A 15,263-nucleotide genomic window follows, 5' to 3' on the forward strand; every position below is an offset into this window, starting at 1 on the left:
ACAGCAGTGGCAGGAGCAGTCATTGCTTAACTAATGCAGTCATTGCTTGCCCCCCCTGCTGCTGATACATCCCCAGCAGTGCTCCATACTTGGGAATTCAGTGATTGACAACCCTCCTTCTTCTGCTTGTCCATCTCCCCCAATTCCTGTCTGCTCCGGTAGCCCTGTGGGCTGAGTGAAGTGTCTGTGGGCTGGATCCAGCCCTTGGGATACAACTTTGTTAACCCTGCCACAAGTATTTATCTAGATCACATTCTTCCAAATGTGGATCTTGCTTCTGTGCTCTGTCCCTTAGTTACCTTCTCAACACAATGTACTTGAACATGGGACTATCCTTCAAATGTAGCTGGAAATAAACAGGTGTGCAATGTGGCAGCCAACATAAAATGCAGTGCTGTTTGGTGGCAGCACAAGACACTAGTGCTCTCATCTGCAATGACTACACAGTGGTTTCCAGGGGGAGTTTATGGTGCTGGCTTTGGCCTTTTGTTAAAGCCTGTCCTGTTGTCAGCTTTGGGCTTGAGGATGAGAGATCACCTACCCTCTTGTGTCATACCTGTTCGATTCCTCAGCTTCATCCCTCTAGTGATGAAAGTGATGGGTTGATGGCTAAGTGCTCACTCTCTGTGTCCTACAGGGTAACTGTTCCCTGGTGTGCTCTGCACCACCAAGATCCACAGTAGCCCCTTCCAGATGCTTGCCAAAGCCCTTTTGAGTGAGTATTGACAGAGAGATAAAGTTTCCATGTGCTCCTCTGGCAGGTTTTAAATTCTGAATTTCCAAAGTCTTAGTATTTTGAATATCTGTTGAAAGCACCCAGAGCTTTGGATGTGGGGCTAGTGTCAGACTAAAATCTGACTACATAAAGGATATGGAAACCATGAACTTGTAGTTTATACTTTTTGCAGCACAGGAGGCATTTAAGAAAGTACCTGGGGTACTACTTAGCTTGAATGAAAACTGAACTTCTGTTTCCCCTATAGCAGGTCCTGTATAATCTGGGTGCTCTTGAGAGCAGAACACTATCCACACCATCTCAGCAGTATCCCTCTTTCCTAATTAAGACTGAGAAGGCAGAGTTTAGTCAGATGAACAGGAAGTAGCTAGCTGGTCCCACCCCTAACTCCTATCCTGGTCCAGGAATATGCCTGGGGGGAGGGGAAAGTACAGGGATAGGACTTCCCACCTCTGCTGGAGTTGGGAGGTGACTGTGAGCAACGCAGCCTCCCTGCCTGTTCTGTGCAGCCGCAGCCCAGATGGGTAGTGCTGAGCCCTGTGTTCTGTGCCCAGAGCCACCTAGCTGCTACAGGGGTTCAGGGGCTTCAGGCGCCTGCCAAGCACACCTTCTGCTGGGTAAGCTGCATGGGAGGAACCAGCAGCCAGACCTTGAACAACCCAGTGGAGCATGGGGTCAATGGGAACCAGCCTCAGGCTGCCACACTGCAGCTACTGAGCTCTGCTCTGTTTCAGCTGCCAGGCCTCCCTGGGACATGGGTCTGGGTCTTGGGGTACAGGCACCAGAGGCAGGGATGTGTTGCAGTGGAGTGTAGGGCTGGGCATAGGTTCAACTGTGGGTTAGTGGGAGGTTGAGCACCAGCCTGTCCCATCCCCCACCCCAGCACTGCGGCTTGAATCCAGCTTGGGCATTCAGAGCAGTGAGCTGGTCCAGGAGGCACCATGGCTGCTGGGCACTACAAAGTTGCTGTATTGGCTCTGCCCAGCCAAGCAGCAGGGCAGAGGTGCTGTGTCCAGCTCTGCTGCACCCCAGTTTCTCTACTGACCCTAACTCAGTAGGGGCCACTACATCCTAGGTTGCTGGAGGACTTCAAGTTGGACAGAAGAGCTGTGGGGCATGGCCACACCTTATTGGAACAGGAGCAAAATTAGGTGGACTAGAGAAAATCCTGCCCTGGAGTGGCGTAACCTTAAGCAGAATAACCAGTGCTTTAAGCCACTTAAAGGTGTTAATGTGCAGCCAGTCCAGGAGTTAAGTGTGCTAGAAGCCACCTAAAATTGCCATGTGAGAAGGCCCTGCTAGCACTCTCTGTGACAGCTTCATATTAATGGGAGCATTTATCAAAACAAAAGCCTGGGGAAAAAATGGATGAAGGGAAATGGCTGCATAAAAAAGGGCTTTACCTATTAAGGTGGTGGGCACCAGTAACATATGACATACTACCAGAAAGTTGTTGAGTATCGTTCCTTAACTTCTGGCCAAATTGCAGATAATGTCAAATGGTAAAGGGCTATTGACATGGAATTTTTTAGCATGTGGTATGTGTGTGCAGCCCATTCTGTTGACATATTTCCATTCCCCCCACTTCTGCTGTAGTGAAGAGAAGAGCCCAGGAGCCTGCAAATATCTACCTATGTCACCCTGCCATTGGACAACAGCAGAAAGGGATTCACAGAGAGGTTAGTCTGTTGACTATGCAATTACGGTGCTCACCATGTAAGCAGTGGAACAGCTTAATGTGGCTATTTCCTGCTTTAATCATTTCATTGCATCTTCGCCAGCGTCCATTCTTGGATGGAACTTTCTGCCTCAAATGTTTCAAGCTGCTAATAGAAAATAAAAGGTCAGTCAGCTGTTAACTGCTATTGATGCATTGCATACTTGTGACATGGCAACTCCTTGACTCCCACGTTACTTAGAAAAATGGTGAATGCCTATTGATACCAAAAGGAAGAAGAGTGGAATAAGGTTGTCACCAAAGAGAATATTAGCTGGCTCTTTTCAAATGGGCAAGTGAGAATGAAGTAAATCAGGAATTAATGAAAAGCTGAGAGAGCTACTGTTTTTTTCCCTCCATCTGGCACATACAGTGACCACCATTTAGCCACCATAGTCAGTTACTGCAGTCACATCTAGGATGCCAGTTAGTTTTTGTTTTAAATACAAGAAAAAATATTCTCCTCTCGCTAATCTCACTGTGTGACAAATGTGTGGATATGCTGACTTTGTCATAGTGACCCTCAGTTAGAGTTTTTTTCACTCCACCTTGAATGCTGAAAATTATATACAGTGCCACCCATCAATCAGAAAGGACCTGAAATATATAGCTTTAAACTACAAACACTCTAAAACCTCAGCCCCAATGTTGACCTTTATTAAAATTTATGAATGATCATACAGTGTACATATATTCAGTGAAACAGTGTAAGACTGATCATTTCAGCACAGATCAATGGTCCAACTAGGTCAATATCCCAGAGTTGATCAAAACCGCATACTTCAGAGGATGGCATCAACTGGTATTGCTGTTGATTGTGTGTTAACTACCAGGGAGGAAACTTATCCCAGAACTCAGCTGATGATCAACTTATGCCATGAAGCAAGAGGATTAACACTTGTTTTTATCCAAGCTATTGTATTGGCAGATGCTATTATTATTCATATAAATAGCTAATCTTTTTTATTGTTAAAAAACAAGCTAACTTGTTATGGCAAATGCATCAAAGGCAAAACTGAATTGAAATGTGCCTAAACTTTGAGTAAGGACCTAGGACTTGAGATTACCTCTAGTATTGAACAAAGGCTCTCAGGGTGCTGACAGACATGCAGCTCCCCACAGTAATTCATGGTGCTTCACAGGAAGTGCCATGAGTTACAGTGTCTCCCCCGATCCAACAGATATTCGCTGTTGATTTTGGCTGGTTGGGGAAACAAGCTCCAGTGCGGAGCAGCTGCATGTCTGCAGTTACTCTCTCCCAGCTCTGCCACCTACTCCTAGCTCTGGTGCTGTCTTCAGCAGGGAGCAGGGAGCAGGGAGCAGGGAAGGGTGGTGAGGGAGTTTGATCTGGGGTTTGCCCAGCCTGGGCTGCACCTCAAGGGGGCTCCAATCACCTGCCCCATCCTCCAGTGCAGGCTGGGTGAACTCCAGACAGAACTCCCTCCCTCTTTTCTTCCCTTCCCGTTCTGAAGGCAGCCATGAATATTAACTAACCACTTGGGCCAAAAGGCAAAGATGCCATGATGATTTGCTTTAATAGTAACATCTTTTACTATTAATGGTCATACAGACATGATTTATACTCCCTGGTGCAAAACTTAAGTATTTGGGCCATATGGGGACCTCTTTCAGGGATACTGGTTCCTGCATCACTAGATAAATCAGACTGAGGATAGGTATAGATATAAAACGAGGTAAGTTACAAAGCCACCACAGAGACAGGGAATATAGCTAAAACCACAGGTACATAAGTCATAGATTGAATTTCAGTGAAAATGGAAACTACTGTTATTTCTACAGCGGTGGTGCCCTCACACTTGGCAAAATCATAATCTGTGTAATCAGTGGGAAGACTCAGAGAAGAAGCCCCTGTGACAGGACACAGGTGAAATGTACCTCCTAATGAAATATTCCACGGGAATAAGTAGATTTAGCAGGACCTTTGTCTGCATGGTAATAATGCAGCCTTTATTTACAAGTAATTTTGCTTGGGAACATAGTAAGGATTTCAAAAGGAACTCCACAGAACACCATCCATGCAGAGTGCTGGGCAGCAGAGGACCCAAACACGCATGCCCGGTCTTCAGCTGGGAATCCTGTTGTCTAGTTGACACCTTTTACTTACTTGAAAATATCACAAGAGTTGGCAGTGATGAGGGGCATCACAAAAACTGGCTTATCCAGGAGGTGTGTGTTTGTCCACAATTAAATGTTAAGTCAACCAGGAAAAGCTGATCCATCCAAACTGGTAGGAAGAATATAGAAGACAGTTGCCTTATAAAGATCTGTTTAAAAATGCTAGGACTTGCTTCCCTATTGTGCCAAACATTACATAAAATGTAAACTTAGATTAAGTGTCTCTGATACTGGTTCTTATTGCTCTCTCTGTCTTGCAACCTCAACATTATCCTTGGAGGCTGTTCCTACTCAGAATCACTCTGAGGTGACCTCTGTTTTTGCAGGCTCCTATTTTAGCCAAAAAGATTTTCCAAAATGGCAATAAACTTACAATGGTAGCTGTAATACAGAGAGCTGAATTTTAACTTTACAAATTGCACTTTGCTCTCTGCTTGCATCTCTGCTATAATGATGCAATTTTCTCCAGAATGTGTTGGGCATTTACATCCCCTGATGATGGAATTCAGCTGCCTTTATTTGTTTCTATATTCTTTTTTTCTTTATTTGTTTCTACATTCATCAGGATACTATAACGTGTTGATGAAAGGCAAGGCATTTTTCTTACAGCACCAATGCAGAGTTCAAAGTTGTTAAACAAATGCTTGTTGATCTCCTGTATGCTTAGCAATTTCATGTTTCGGGGGCATTCTTTAAACAACCAGTATTTGTCAGAATGACATCAGGGATTGAGATTACCAAGAACCACTGATCATCGTTACAAAACTGGGGCTTGATTTAGTGTCAAGGTCTCTTGAATGGTTCTCCTTTTGATTAAATTGAGAGTTTGGAGTGTTCGGCATAAAACAGAACTGGGCTTGCACTCGCACTGATTTGTTGCAGGGAACTAGGTTATGGAGTCATCCCAGGGGCCGCTGGGTGATCTTGGCTTATACTGACCTTCACAGAAGTTTGTGTTAGGGCCTTAAAAAAATGACTTATCATGACAAAGCCTGCTTTCCTTGAGCTCATGAAGTCAATGAGATCTGCGTGTGTGCCCTTTATCTAGCTGCATTTTGATCATGGCACCTGCACATATGACTCTGTGCAAAACAACTACGGGCTTCCAGCAGGAAAAAAAAACCAAACAAGGCAGACAGACAGACACACAAAGTGGATGGAGTTTAAGAGCTGGAAATACATTTTCTGAGAAGCCAGGCTCCTATTGACTTAGATTCTTGTGCAGGTCAAGAAAATTTATAGTACACACTATAGACTTTGATGGATTACAAAAACAATCTCTTTGGCCTCCTTTGCATTCTAACTGGACAGTGTTAGCCATGGCATATCCAGGTATCTTGTAATTTTGAAAACAAAAGCCGACCTCTTATAAGAGTGGAGGGTGAATCAGAATTTTCTCTGAGGAATGTTTTCTTTCCTTTTGTTTGTCCATTAGCACAATAGTCCTAGTCAAGGGTCCTGGACCTTACTCTGCACTTCAAACTCCTTATTAATTCTGTTGAAAAAAACTTTACAAAGCTGCCGCTGTATAAGTGGAGGCTGTTTTTTGGCACTCACAAGGCATGCCTACACATGCTCTCTAATTTGTAGTAGCCTATTTTACTATGCATTAAAGTGGCGCAAAAAACACTGCTATGTTGCGAATGCATAGTAAGATAAGTTACTGTGCATTAAGCATCACTTAAAAAGCATGCATACCTCACATTAGAGGTACTAAATTTAATGTGCATTAGGAAAAGCACGTTAATGCACATGTAGATGTGCCCATAGAAATACAGATTACTGTTTTTTTGATTGGCATGAGCATTACATATTTTACAGATTGCTTTTTTGGACTGTATTAGACCTGGTAGAATGCAGCAAATTAAAGAGGTCTGGAGCAAAGAATCTCCTGTTTGAGGTAAGTACGTAGCAGCAACGCATGCTCTCCCCAATCCTGCCATCAATTTTGCAGGAATGTCTTGCTTCTAGCATAAAGAGATTCCCATCTAGAGGCGAGAGGAGTACTTCAGTTTCCTGCCTTCTTCATTACTTGGTCTCTCTCCTCAAATTGCTAAAATGAGCATCATCAAAGTGATGGGTTTTGTTATCTGCATTAGCCACATTTTCAACAGGCCAAAGAGCCAGCAGCTCATAGACCTTGAGCGTATTTGAGCTCATGATCATACAAAGGAAGGATTCTCTCTCGCAGTTACAGCACTGCACAGAGCCCAGGAGATCTGGATTCAATTTGTGTCTTTGCCATAGTTTACCTTAGTCAAGTTACTTTGCGTCCCAATTCCCCATCTGTTAAGTGGGCATAATGTTTCTTCTTTTCTCCCACATTTAGCTGTCTTGCCTATTTGTATCCTGAACTCTTCCAGGCAGGGGACTTCTCTTACGATTTGTCTGAAAGACGAATCGTACAGGGGGACTCTGATCTGATTTGAGCGTGGGCCTTCAGCTGCTATGGTAATACAGTTTATAACAAGATAAGTAATAACTACAGCTGAAAGGCTGTCAAATCCCTCGCAAATCCTCTAAACTGCAGGTGACTTTAGGTTTGTATGACCGACACACCAGAAGGAAAAGCATCATACTTGTTCTAAAAAAAATTAAACCCTTTTTATTGGTATATTTATTTTATATATAAAAGAAATACAAAAAAAGAACACAAACAAATGTTGATTATGGCAATTCACTTTTGTCGGCACCCTCTGCTTGGGCCACTGCCTCAGGTCCACTGGAAGTTAGCAAAGTCCGCCGGTTGTAGTGTCCCTTTATGATTCCAGAGTTATTATTTTCATTAAGGATTTGCTTCTGTTTTTGCCTGTTAAGAGACTGTACAAGTCCTAATACAACAGCTGCTAAGGAATACTGTCCAGTCAGTTTTCTTGGTTGTAAGATTAAAGGATTTGGTTGTACTCTTCCCAGAAGAAAATACGTTTTTATTTTCCCTTCCTGCTCACTGATACCTTTGACATAAATCTCTCCTCGATAGTCGAAGGCAAAGCCCCGGTCCTTCAGGATCAGATACGTTTCTTCAGGCACTTGTATTCTGTCACTAACACCTGTGCTGTCCATTCGACTAGCTAAGTTAACTGTTTTGCCCCAGATATCGTACTGGGGTTTCTTAGCACCGATAACTCCTGCTACAACAGAGCCATGGCTAATCCCTATAAGCAAAATAAAATTGAGAGGATACAGAATTAGACATTCACACATGAGGGTTTTAGATGTCAAGTGTGCACTTAAGTTTTAGAAGTCTCTTTCAGACAAATTCTTCTCTGAGCTTAAGGGAAAAGATGGCAATAAGGATCAGAAAGGATATCAAACTTTGTATCCACTGTCTAGATTATCTTTACCTGTACCCAGCATGGTGGGATTTCAATATCCATGCACCGTGTATCATCTTGGTATGGAACGCTATTCCCCCCGTTCCTTTATATCAGTTCTCATCTGACAAAAGAGATCTCACAGGTCTAGTCCTTGTTCCAGGCAGATTTACTAACTTTTAGAGTTTGTCCTAGGCAAATGTATTAGTGTTACAGACTCAAGATGTGGCTTTATTGCAATCTTATGTTCTATGAAAGAAAAGACCATCCTCACATCATAATGCAATTGCCTATAAATATTTCTCTTTTTTTATAACCTCCCAACTGTCTTGGACAAGAGAAACGTGTCTTGAAAGAAGGACTAGTAAATTCAAGACAAGCTGTAATACGGGGTCAAAGTGTCATTATTTGTATATCTGAAAAAAAAATCTGACATATCTGAAATATGTCAACATTTCAAATATTGACATACCTGAAAAATAAATTTCATTCTGATAAAAGGCAGCTGATTCACAGCTCTGGAGGGAGCATTTCTCTGTTTTCTCACACTCCTTTACAGGACGGACTGTAACAATGTATTTCTTTCCAAATTGCCTGATCAATAGATTTCTGCTCTAATGTGGAAAGACCACTTGTAAGGGATTACATTCCTGCTGAGTGTGTTTTGGTCCTGCTCAGTCAATCCAATCAGACTGTCAGCTATAGGAACGCTATTGCTATGCACCTTGCATTCAGCCTGTCACTTCTGTATCTCACACTTGTTTTTTTACCCATGACCTCAAGTTCCCCATGACAGCAATTTAAAAACATTATTGACCCTACAGGCCCAGTCAGAACTGGTATGTCATTTTTGTGTAAAGCTGAAAGAAAATTTGCAGTGGTCAGGGTAACCTGCTATTTCCTTTTTGCAGAGGGAGAAGTTGAGGCAGGGAAGGTAGATGAAAAAGAAGAAAAGGAGCGTCCTTGTCACATCCAGGGTCTGATGGAGGTAGTACATCAGTCTCCCATTTCCTGAGTAGACCACTACACTACATTGCTTCTCTGTCAGATGTGCTGAAGAGTGTGCTTGCTGATGCTACTCATTCCTGGCTTACAAAAGAGATCTAAGAATTGCTAAAATTAAGTCTCTCTTAGGCCATTTAGAAGGGACCTGGGTTCTGATTTCCATTTCTGACCATGAATTCCACCTGACCACACCAGACAAAATAACTGAAGCCCCTAAATTCTTGTGCACCTGGCCAAACTCCATTACATGTTAGGTAGAGCTGGATGCTGGCAAACCCTGCATTTCCTTTCTAGGGCTCACGCCATACTCACCAATGCGGAGTTCAAAGTTGTTAAATGAATGCTTGTTAATCTCCTGTATGCTTTCATTCAGAGCTATGGAGAAGTCAGCAAGAGCACACAAATGTCCCCATTTGTCTTCACATTGCTGAAGAGTGAATTAAAACAGAATTCATTACATGCATTTTGCATTTGTCTGTAAAACAGCTCTCCCTCAAGAGATAAGTATATGAAATTATAATTCATAAGAGCAACCTCAACATGCCCTATTAGTCCCAGAGAGGTAGTTCAGTGTTAATGGGGAGGTAACACTTTCCATTTATGTTGTGCTGTTTATGTATTTCAGTACAGAGATGCCTTGCTGAGACATACAGAAGGAGGCCTTGTTTGACATCAGGAATTTGATGGGTAATAATGAGAATAGGCAGGAGATTGATAAAGCTACAGAAGCTACACAGGAGTGAGGATAGGAAACAGAGAATGTGGGTTAGGAGGAAAGATTGTAAGAGCAAGAGGCAGGAAAGCAAACGGAGAGCAGGAAGGAAATGGAGGAAGGAAAAAGGACAGAGAATTCCCTTTTGCAGAAGCAGCACCTTTATTCTGTGCCGAAAAGGTGCCAGTCCCAGAAGGGTCTGTTTAGGAACAGGCAAATGATTTGAACAATTAGACAAGCTAGGCCATCAGCACCTAATGATGTAGAGCAGTGGTCTCCGAAGTGGGGTGTGCAAGACGATCCATTGGGGTGCGGGAAGAAAATATTAGAACTTCTATTTATATAAATACACATATATTGGGGGTGCATGCTCAAAATTTTTTTACTGATAGAGGTGTGTGATCAAAAAAGTTTGAAGACCACTGATGTAGAGAATCCTCATTTTAAGGCTTCTAAGTGGCCTGTTTGTCCATTGGTGGTAGGGTTGGAGTGCTGTTGTAACCATAGTGGTCCAGGAAATGTATGAGAAAGAAGGCTTTTTTTGGTGATGTCTTTTGAATATGGAGTTAACACAAGCTAGTAATTATCTGATTAGGTGACACTTTCTTCTTCTCCCAACCTGAATATCACTTTGGGCATAAAAGCTTGTCTAATACCTCTTCCAACTATGAAGTTAGTTAAAAAATATACCACAAAAAAACCCTTGTTTCCCTTTGTCTCTCTTTTTCCTAGCGAACCAAATAAATTCATGTGGAAGAGGCTGCAACCCTCTACAGTCATTTGTAGTCATTGAAGCACAGAGAAGGAGCACTGGTATGGGAGGGGAGAGGGTCTTCTGAAAAGGAAAGAAGGGGCTGTTGTCCAAGGGAAAGGGCACTCATTCCCCAAAGGAGGCACTAATGTGAAGGCTGCTTAGAGTCTGGCCTGGTTATTTGGAATAAGTAACACCAAAAATTCCCAGTGAATGACTGGCTCTACTTATCATGTAGAAACAAAGAATGGGACATGAACTCATGGATCAGTGAATCTAATCTCTTTCTATCACAGAAAACTGTATCGAATAACTCTATTCAGACACTGATCTTATTCTCGGCATCATTCTTCAGGTGCCCGTTCTTTAGTACATGTGTTCTTCTCAATCCATTGACATTAACAGGAGTGATGCACACATGCTTATAAATCTCAGGGCAAATCAAGACATATTCTGTTTGAGACAGTGGAGCCAAAACCCTGTGTTACCCCTTATAGTTCAACTTCGACTTCAGTTACTCTTTTTTGCTGCTACAAAATATCTGTCCTTTCCTGTATACTAAAACTACCCTGAAATAGATTAAATGTTAAAATGGTATTATCTTAAGCAGTCCGGAAGACACCTTCCCCCACTCTTGGACCTGCTGCAGATCCAGGAGGAGCAGGGCAGGGTCAGTTTACCCCAAGTGGCACAACTTGCCCCACACCAACGTGCATGCTCAGGCTCATGCACTGAAGCAAAAATCTCCGGCACAAATCTGTGCTGCTCCTATTCGAGCTGTTGCACGCGCACGTGCTTGCATGTGTGGACGTGCCCTCTATGTCTCCATCTCTTTTCCTCTGGGTTTATTCCTTGCCCTCTTTTTTTACACTACATAATGTGAATTGCCCTCTGTACATCTGGAGTAACTCTATTAATATAAATGAAATTATTCCAAATCTGCATCAGTGAGACAGAAAAAAGAATTTGGCCCTATAATTTAAGGCTGAGGAAAGGACACATTATTTCTTCTACAGAGCATAAAATAGTCATTCATTTTGAGAAGAACCATGATTGGCAACTGCTAGAAGATCAAACTATCTCTTTTCTTTTAGTAAATACCACCATACTGAACAGCTAAAATTACACTTCTATCCTTTACTTTGCAGGGCTGTATCACAGCAACATCTTTGCTTGTTTGGTTTTGTTTGTTTTCAAGCATTCCTTACCTGTTTTTCAGGTGATAATCCTGATACGGCCATATATGTGCTGCCAATGGTTTTAATTTTTTCTATGTCTTGAAATCTCTCTTCACCTAGTAACTAAAGCAAATGAAACACAATATCATTATTGTAGTTCCTGATGCAAAATGTTCTCTGGAGTTAAACTATACAAAGACAGAGACCTAAACTTATTATGCTCACATCTTATTGTAAGTAAGGTCTAATTTGGCAGAACATCTTCTGTAATTGATCGACTGCATGGAATTCACTTGGACTTCTTTGGAACAATTAACTTAAAGTTTTGCTATGCTCTGTGGGCCTGACTGGTATATCCCATCAGGCATAGTACAAAACACACCTACTTAAGTCTAACATACATTCAGATAATTGCTGCACACATGAAACAACATAAACAAATGTGGGGAGGAGGTAGAGAAATTGCTCCAAAATGTTTCTAAATCTTAAAATCCTAGCAGAGTGATCTCCATGGCCAAGTATAGATATTCTGTTTCTTCTGGAAGAGTAACTGCTTTCCCAGGAGGAACCACAAGCATACAGAGAGAAGTTCAGGATTTTTCTCTTGGAGCAAAAATGGCCACTCCAGGAGAAAAATCCAGGAACAGCTAAGATTAAATTACTCCTTGGAGAGTTTGTCTACAGCTAAGATTAAATTACTCCTTGGAGAGTTTGTCTTGGGTGACTGAACTTTTGTCCACATTCTCTTTTGAGAGAAACCACAACATAGCCCTTCAACATCTCAGCATGCTTTGCTCCTGCCCCTCCTTTGAGGGAGACAAGTGTTTCACTCACTGGTTGTTTCAGACAAGCAGGGGGCAGAACATGCCTCCTTCACAATCTCCACATTGTGCAGAAAGGAGACACAGGCTGACTCTGAGCAGTCTGGGATAGCCAATCAAGGCAGCCCTATGCGCTGTTGCCATCTGTCTCCAGGCAGACTGAGGGAGCCTGCAGAGAACACTTACAGGCGTACACAGAGCCTCCCTGCTGGTTGCACTTTGTCAGCACTGAAAGCTCTCTGCTCTTCATGGGCTCAGGACTGGAATGTCTGTTCAGAAGTCTTTAGGTAAGATTTCTTATCAGGAAAACGAGTTTGAGATAATTCTCCCAGATCATTTGAATGTGTGTATGCAACCCACTTCAGGCAAAACTTTAACACAGCCTTACCCCTGTATTATATGCTCTGATGCAAACTTCTTATTCATGTGCCTGCGGTTTGCATTGATTAAATTCTAAAGAGATTACTTGTTTCAAAGAAGGGCACATATCATAGCTATAATATTAAAGATGCACTTTCACTGAGCTAACCACATTGGACATCAGTCTGAGAATCTGGGGTTTTGAAAGCTTTGTGTCTCATTTATGGATCCCACACCATCTGTCTCTAATGGAATGTTGAACTGCCTCATATGTAGGGAATATAAAGCCATATGGTGTTTGGCACCCCTCCAAGGTTAGAAAGTCCAAAACTTGACCCATTTTTGTTTTTTTCAAACTGTTTTCAAAAGCCCTGTATGTGCTGTTTCCCTCCCCAAACATGCTCTGTATGTGCTGTTTCCTTCTGGTAATGAGCTGACCATAATTTCTGTATCTTGGTCCCCAGCTTGATTCCTACCTCAAGCCCTCTGAGGTGGGTCTGCCCCCTAACTTGGATGCCATCTCTCCACGATCTGGCCATGAGACATTCATTCATTCAGTCCTTTAATATGTAAATCTAATTTGAAACCCTGACAAGTATCTAAAATATGCCTTTATGAAGAAGATAAAAGTGTTTGACTGATAGATGATTTGAGATATTTCTCTATAAATTATCTTCTATTTTGTCTTTTGTTATTTCTAAACCTCCTTTATATCTCGTGTCTATCCTTGTCAGATCCATGAAGTCTGACTAGCCAGCTGACACATGGCAGGCTGCATACCATATGATGCCTGCTTTGCATATTGAAGTCTATGTTTGGTCATGGACTTCAGCCTGCCCAACAGACTCCTAGTGTGCTTATTGCCTTGCTCTTGAACTCCCAGTTCCTGGCTTTGGCTCTTGACTCCTGTTCTGTTTTTTTACTTTGGTTCCTTTCTTCTGGTTTTCTGTTCTTACTTTTGCCTTTCGGACCCTGCTTTTTGCATTGGTTCATCACCAGGGATCCCAGTCTTGGTTGCTTCTAACTCCTGACCTTCACTATTGGGCCAGACCACCCAGAGCCTGCTCTTGTAACAGTCCTAATTATATGCTTAAAACAAACAGTGTCCTTGTTTTTCTTCATGAGTGGACTGTAATAATGAATTTACCATGTTTACACTCAGTTCATCATGTTTACACTCAGTTCAGAATCATCTTTTTTGTTTTGTCTGGAAGTTTTAAAAAATATTCTTAATGCATTCAACAAATTTTAAGAAAAAATAGGACATAGTTTTGACATCTACCATTTGCCTAACAAGTAACCAGCATCCTGATTCCTGATTCTGCATTTGTCATGTATCCAACATCAATGGGACATCCGTGACATTCAAAGACTGCAAGTGGGCTTTCTCAAATATTTATGATCTTCCAAGGTCCCTTCTGGCCTTACAATCTATGAATCTATACATATGCAGTCATCCACCCTAGCAATCTTCAAAAAATGTCTTGACACCCTCTTTGCTGGGATCATTTGATCCCAGCAGTCTTTCCTGCACACATGCAGGACCTGATGATCTGTAAGGTCCCTTCCAGCCCCTAACAATTATGAAACTATGAACTATATATTTGCACTGCCGGCTCATATTCATACTGTGGTCTATGATTACCCCAGGTCCCTTTCATTCTTGGTGCTAGTCAGTTTGGTGCTACCAAGCCTGTAGGTGTGTTGGGGGTTTCTTGTCCCAAGGTGGAGCACTTTACACTTCTTGACATTGAGATCAATCTCTCTCTCTCTCTCTCTCTCTATATATATATATATATATATGTAGATAGATAGATTGTTTTCAGTAGTATCCATCTGCATGCACCTGGACATATTTTGCAAGTGCAAAATAATCAGTGAAGCCTGAAAGTGTGACCCTGCCATTAAATCATAATCTATGATAATCTTCTTTGCGGCAGCATAACATATCAGTGTTGAACACAGCATAAATCCTTGCAAGGTAAAGAGGAGGGGAAGTGTGGGGGAAGGTTCATGAAGTAGAAAGTCCTTATTAAAAACACCAGTACCAGTACTATCAGCACCAAGATACCAAGACCCCTTTAAACAGAAAGAAAGAGATCTCAAAAAAGACTCCAAGTTCTGCAATTTTCAGAACAGCAAAAATGTCAGTGTCAATATGTGATTCTTTTGTACATCATCTGTAGCAACCAGGGCTTGGCTCTGGTCCCAGCTTGTGGGGGCTGCTGTTATATAAACACTGAGTTACTGGAATATTCATTTTAGGTTCTGAAAAGTGGTGCTGTAAAATGGGATGGCAGTGTCCACGTTTATTTGCCTATCGGCACCCCTGTGCATACATACAGAATAAATAATCACAGACAAATGGGTTCTAAAATGACACAGTATCACTCTAGAAGACTCCTATGCCATTCCTGAACTCAAAGACTCCTAACTTGCTCCATTAGACAGAGGCCTGTGTAACCTGACAGTTTTAAGAGCAGCTACCGAAGGTCAGACTGGTGGACCATGAGGCAATGCAGGATACAGAGCA

The 15,263-nt window shown here is 42.2% G+C and overlaps 1 protein-coding gene across 2 annotated transcripts in view; it reads right to left on the minus strand.

Moving 5' to 3' along the window:
* Positions 1-7,182: 7,182 nt before the first annotated feature.
* ADCY8 (adenylate cyclase 8) overlaps positions 7,183-15,263 on the minus strand; it is a 200,468-nt gene continuing 192,387 nt past the window's right edge. For both annotated transcript variants that reach the window (XM_090040660.1, XM_090040659.1), the window contains 3 exons: positions 11,580-11,672; positions 9,221-9,335; positions 7,183-7,744 (listed from right to left, as the gene is read on the minus strand). In XM_090040660.1, coding sequence (XP_089896786.1) covers positions 7,257-7,744; positions 9,221-9,335; positions 11,580-11,672 — 696 coding nt within the window. In that variant the 3' untranslated portion in view covers positions 7,183-7,256. The remainder of the gene's footprint in view (positions 7,745-9,220; positions 9,336-11,579; positions 11,673-15,263) is intronic.

Source organism: Crocodylus siamensis, chromosome 3, assembly GCF_052110815.1.
Source record: "Crocodylus siamensis isolate JL-2025a chromosome 3, ASM5211081v1, whole genome shotgun sequence".
Taxonomy (NCBI): Eukaryota; Metazoa; Chordata; order Crocodylia; family Crocodylidae; genus Crocodylus; species Crocodylus siamensis.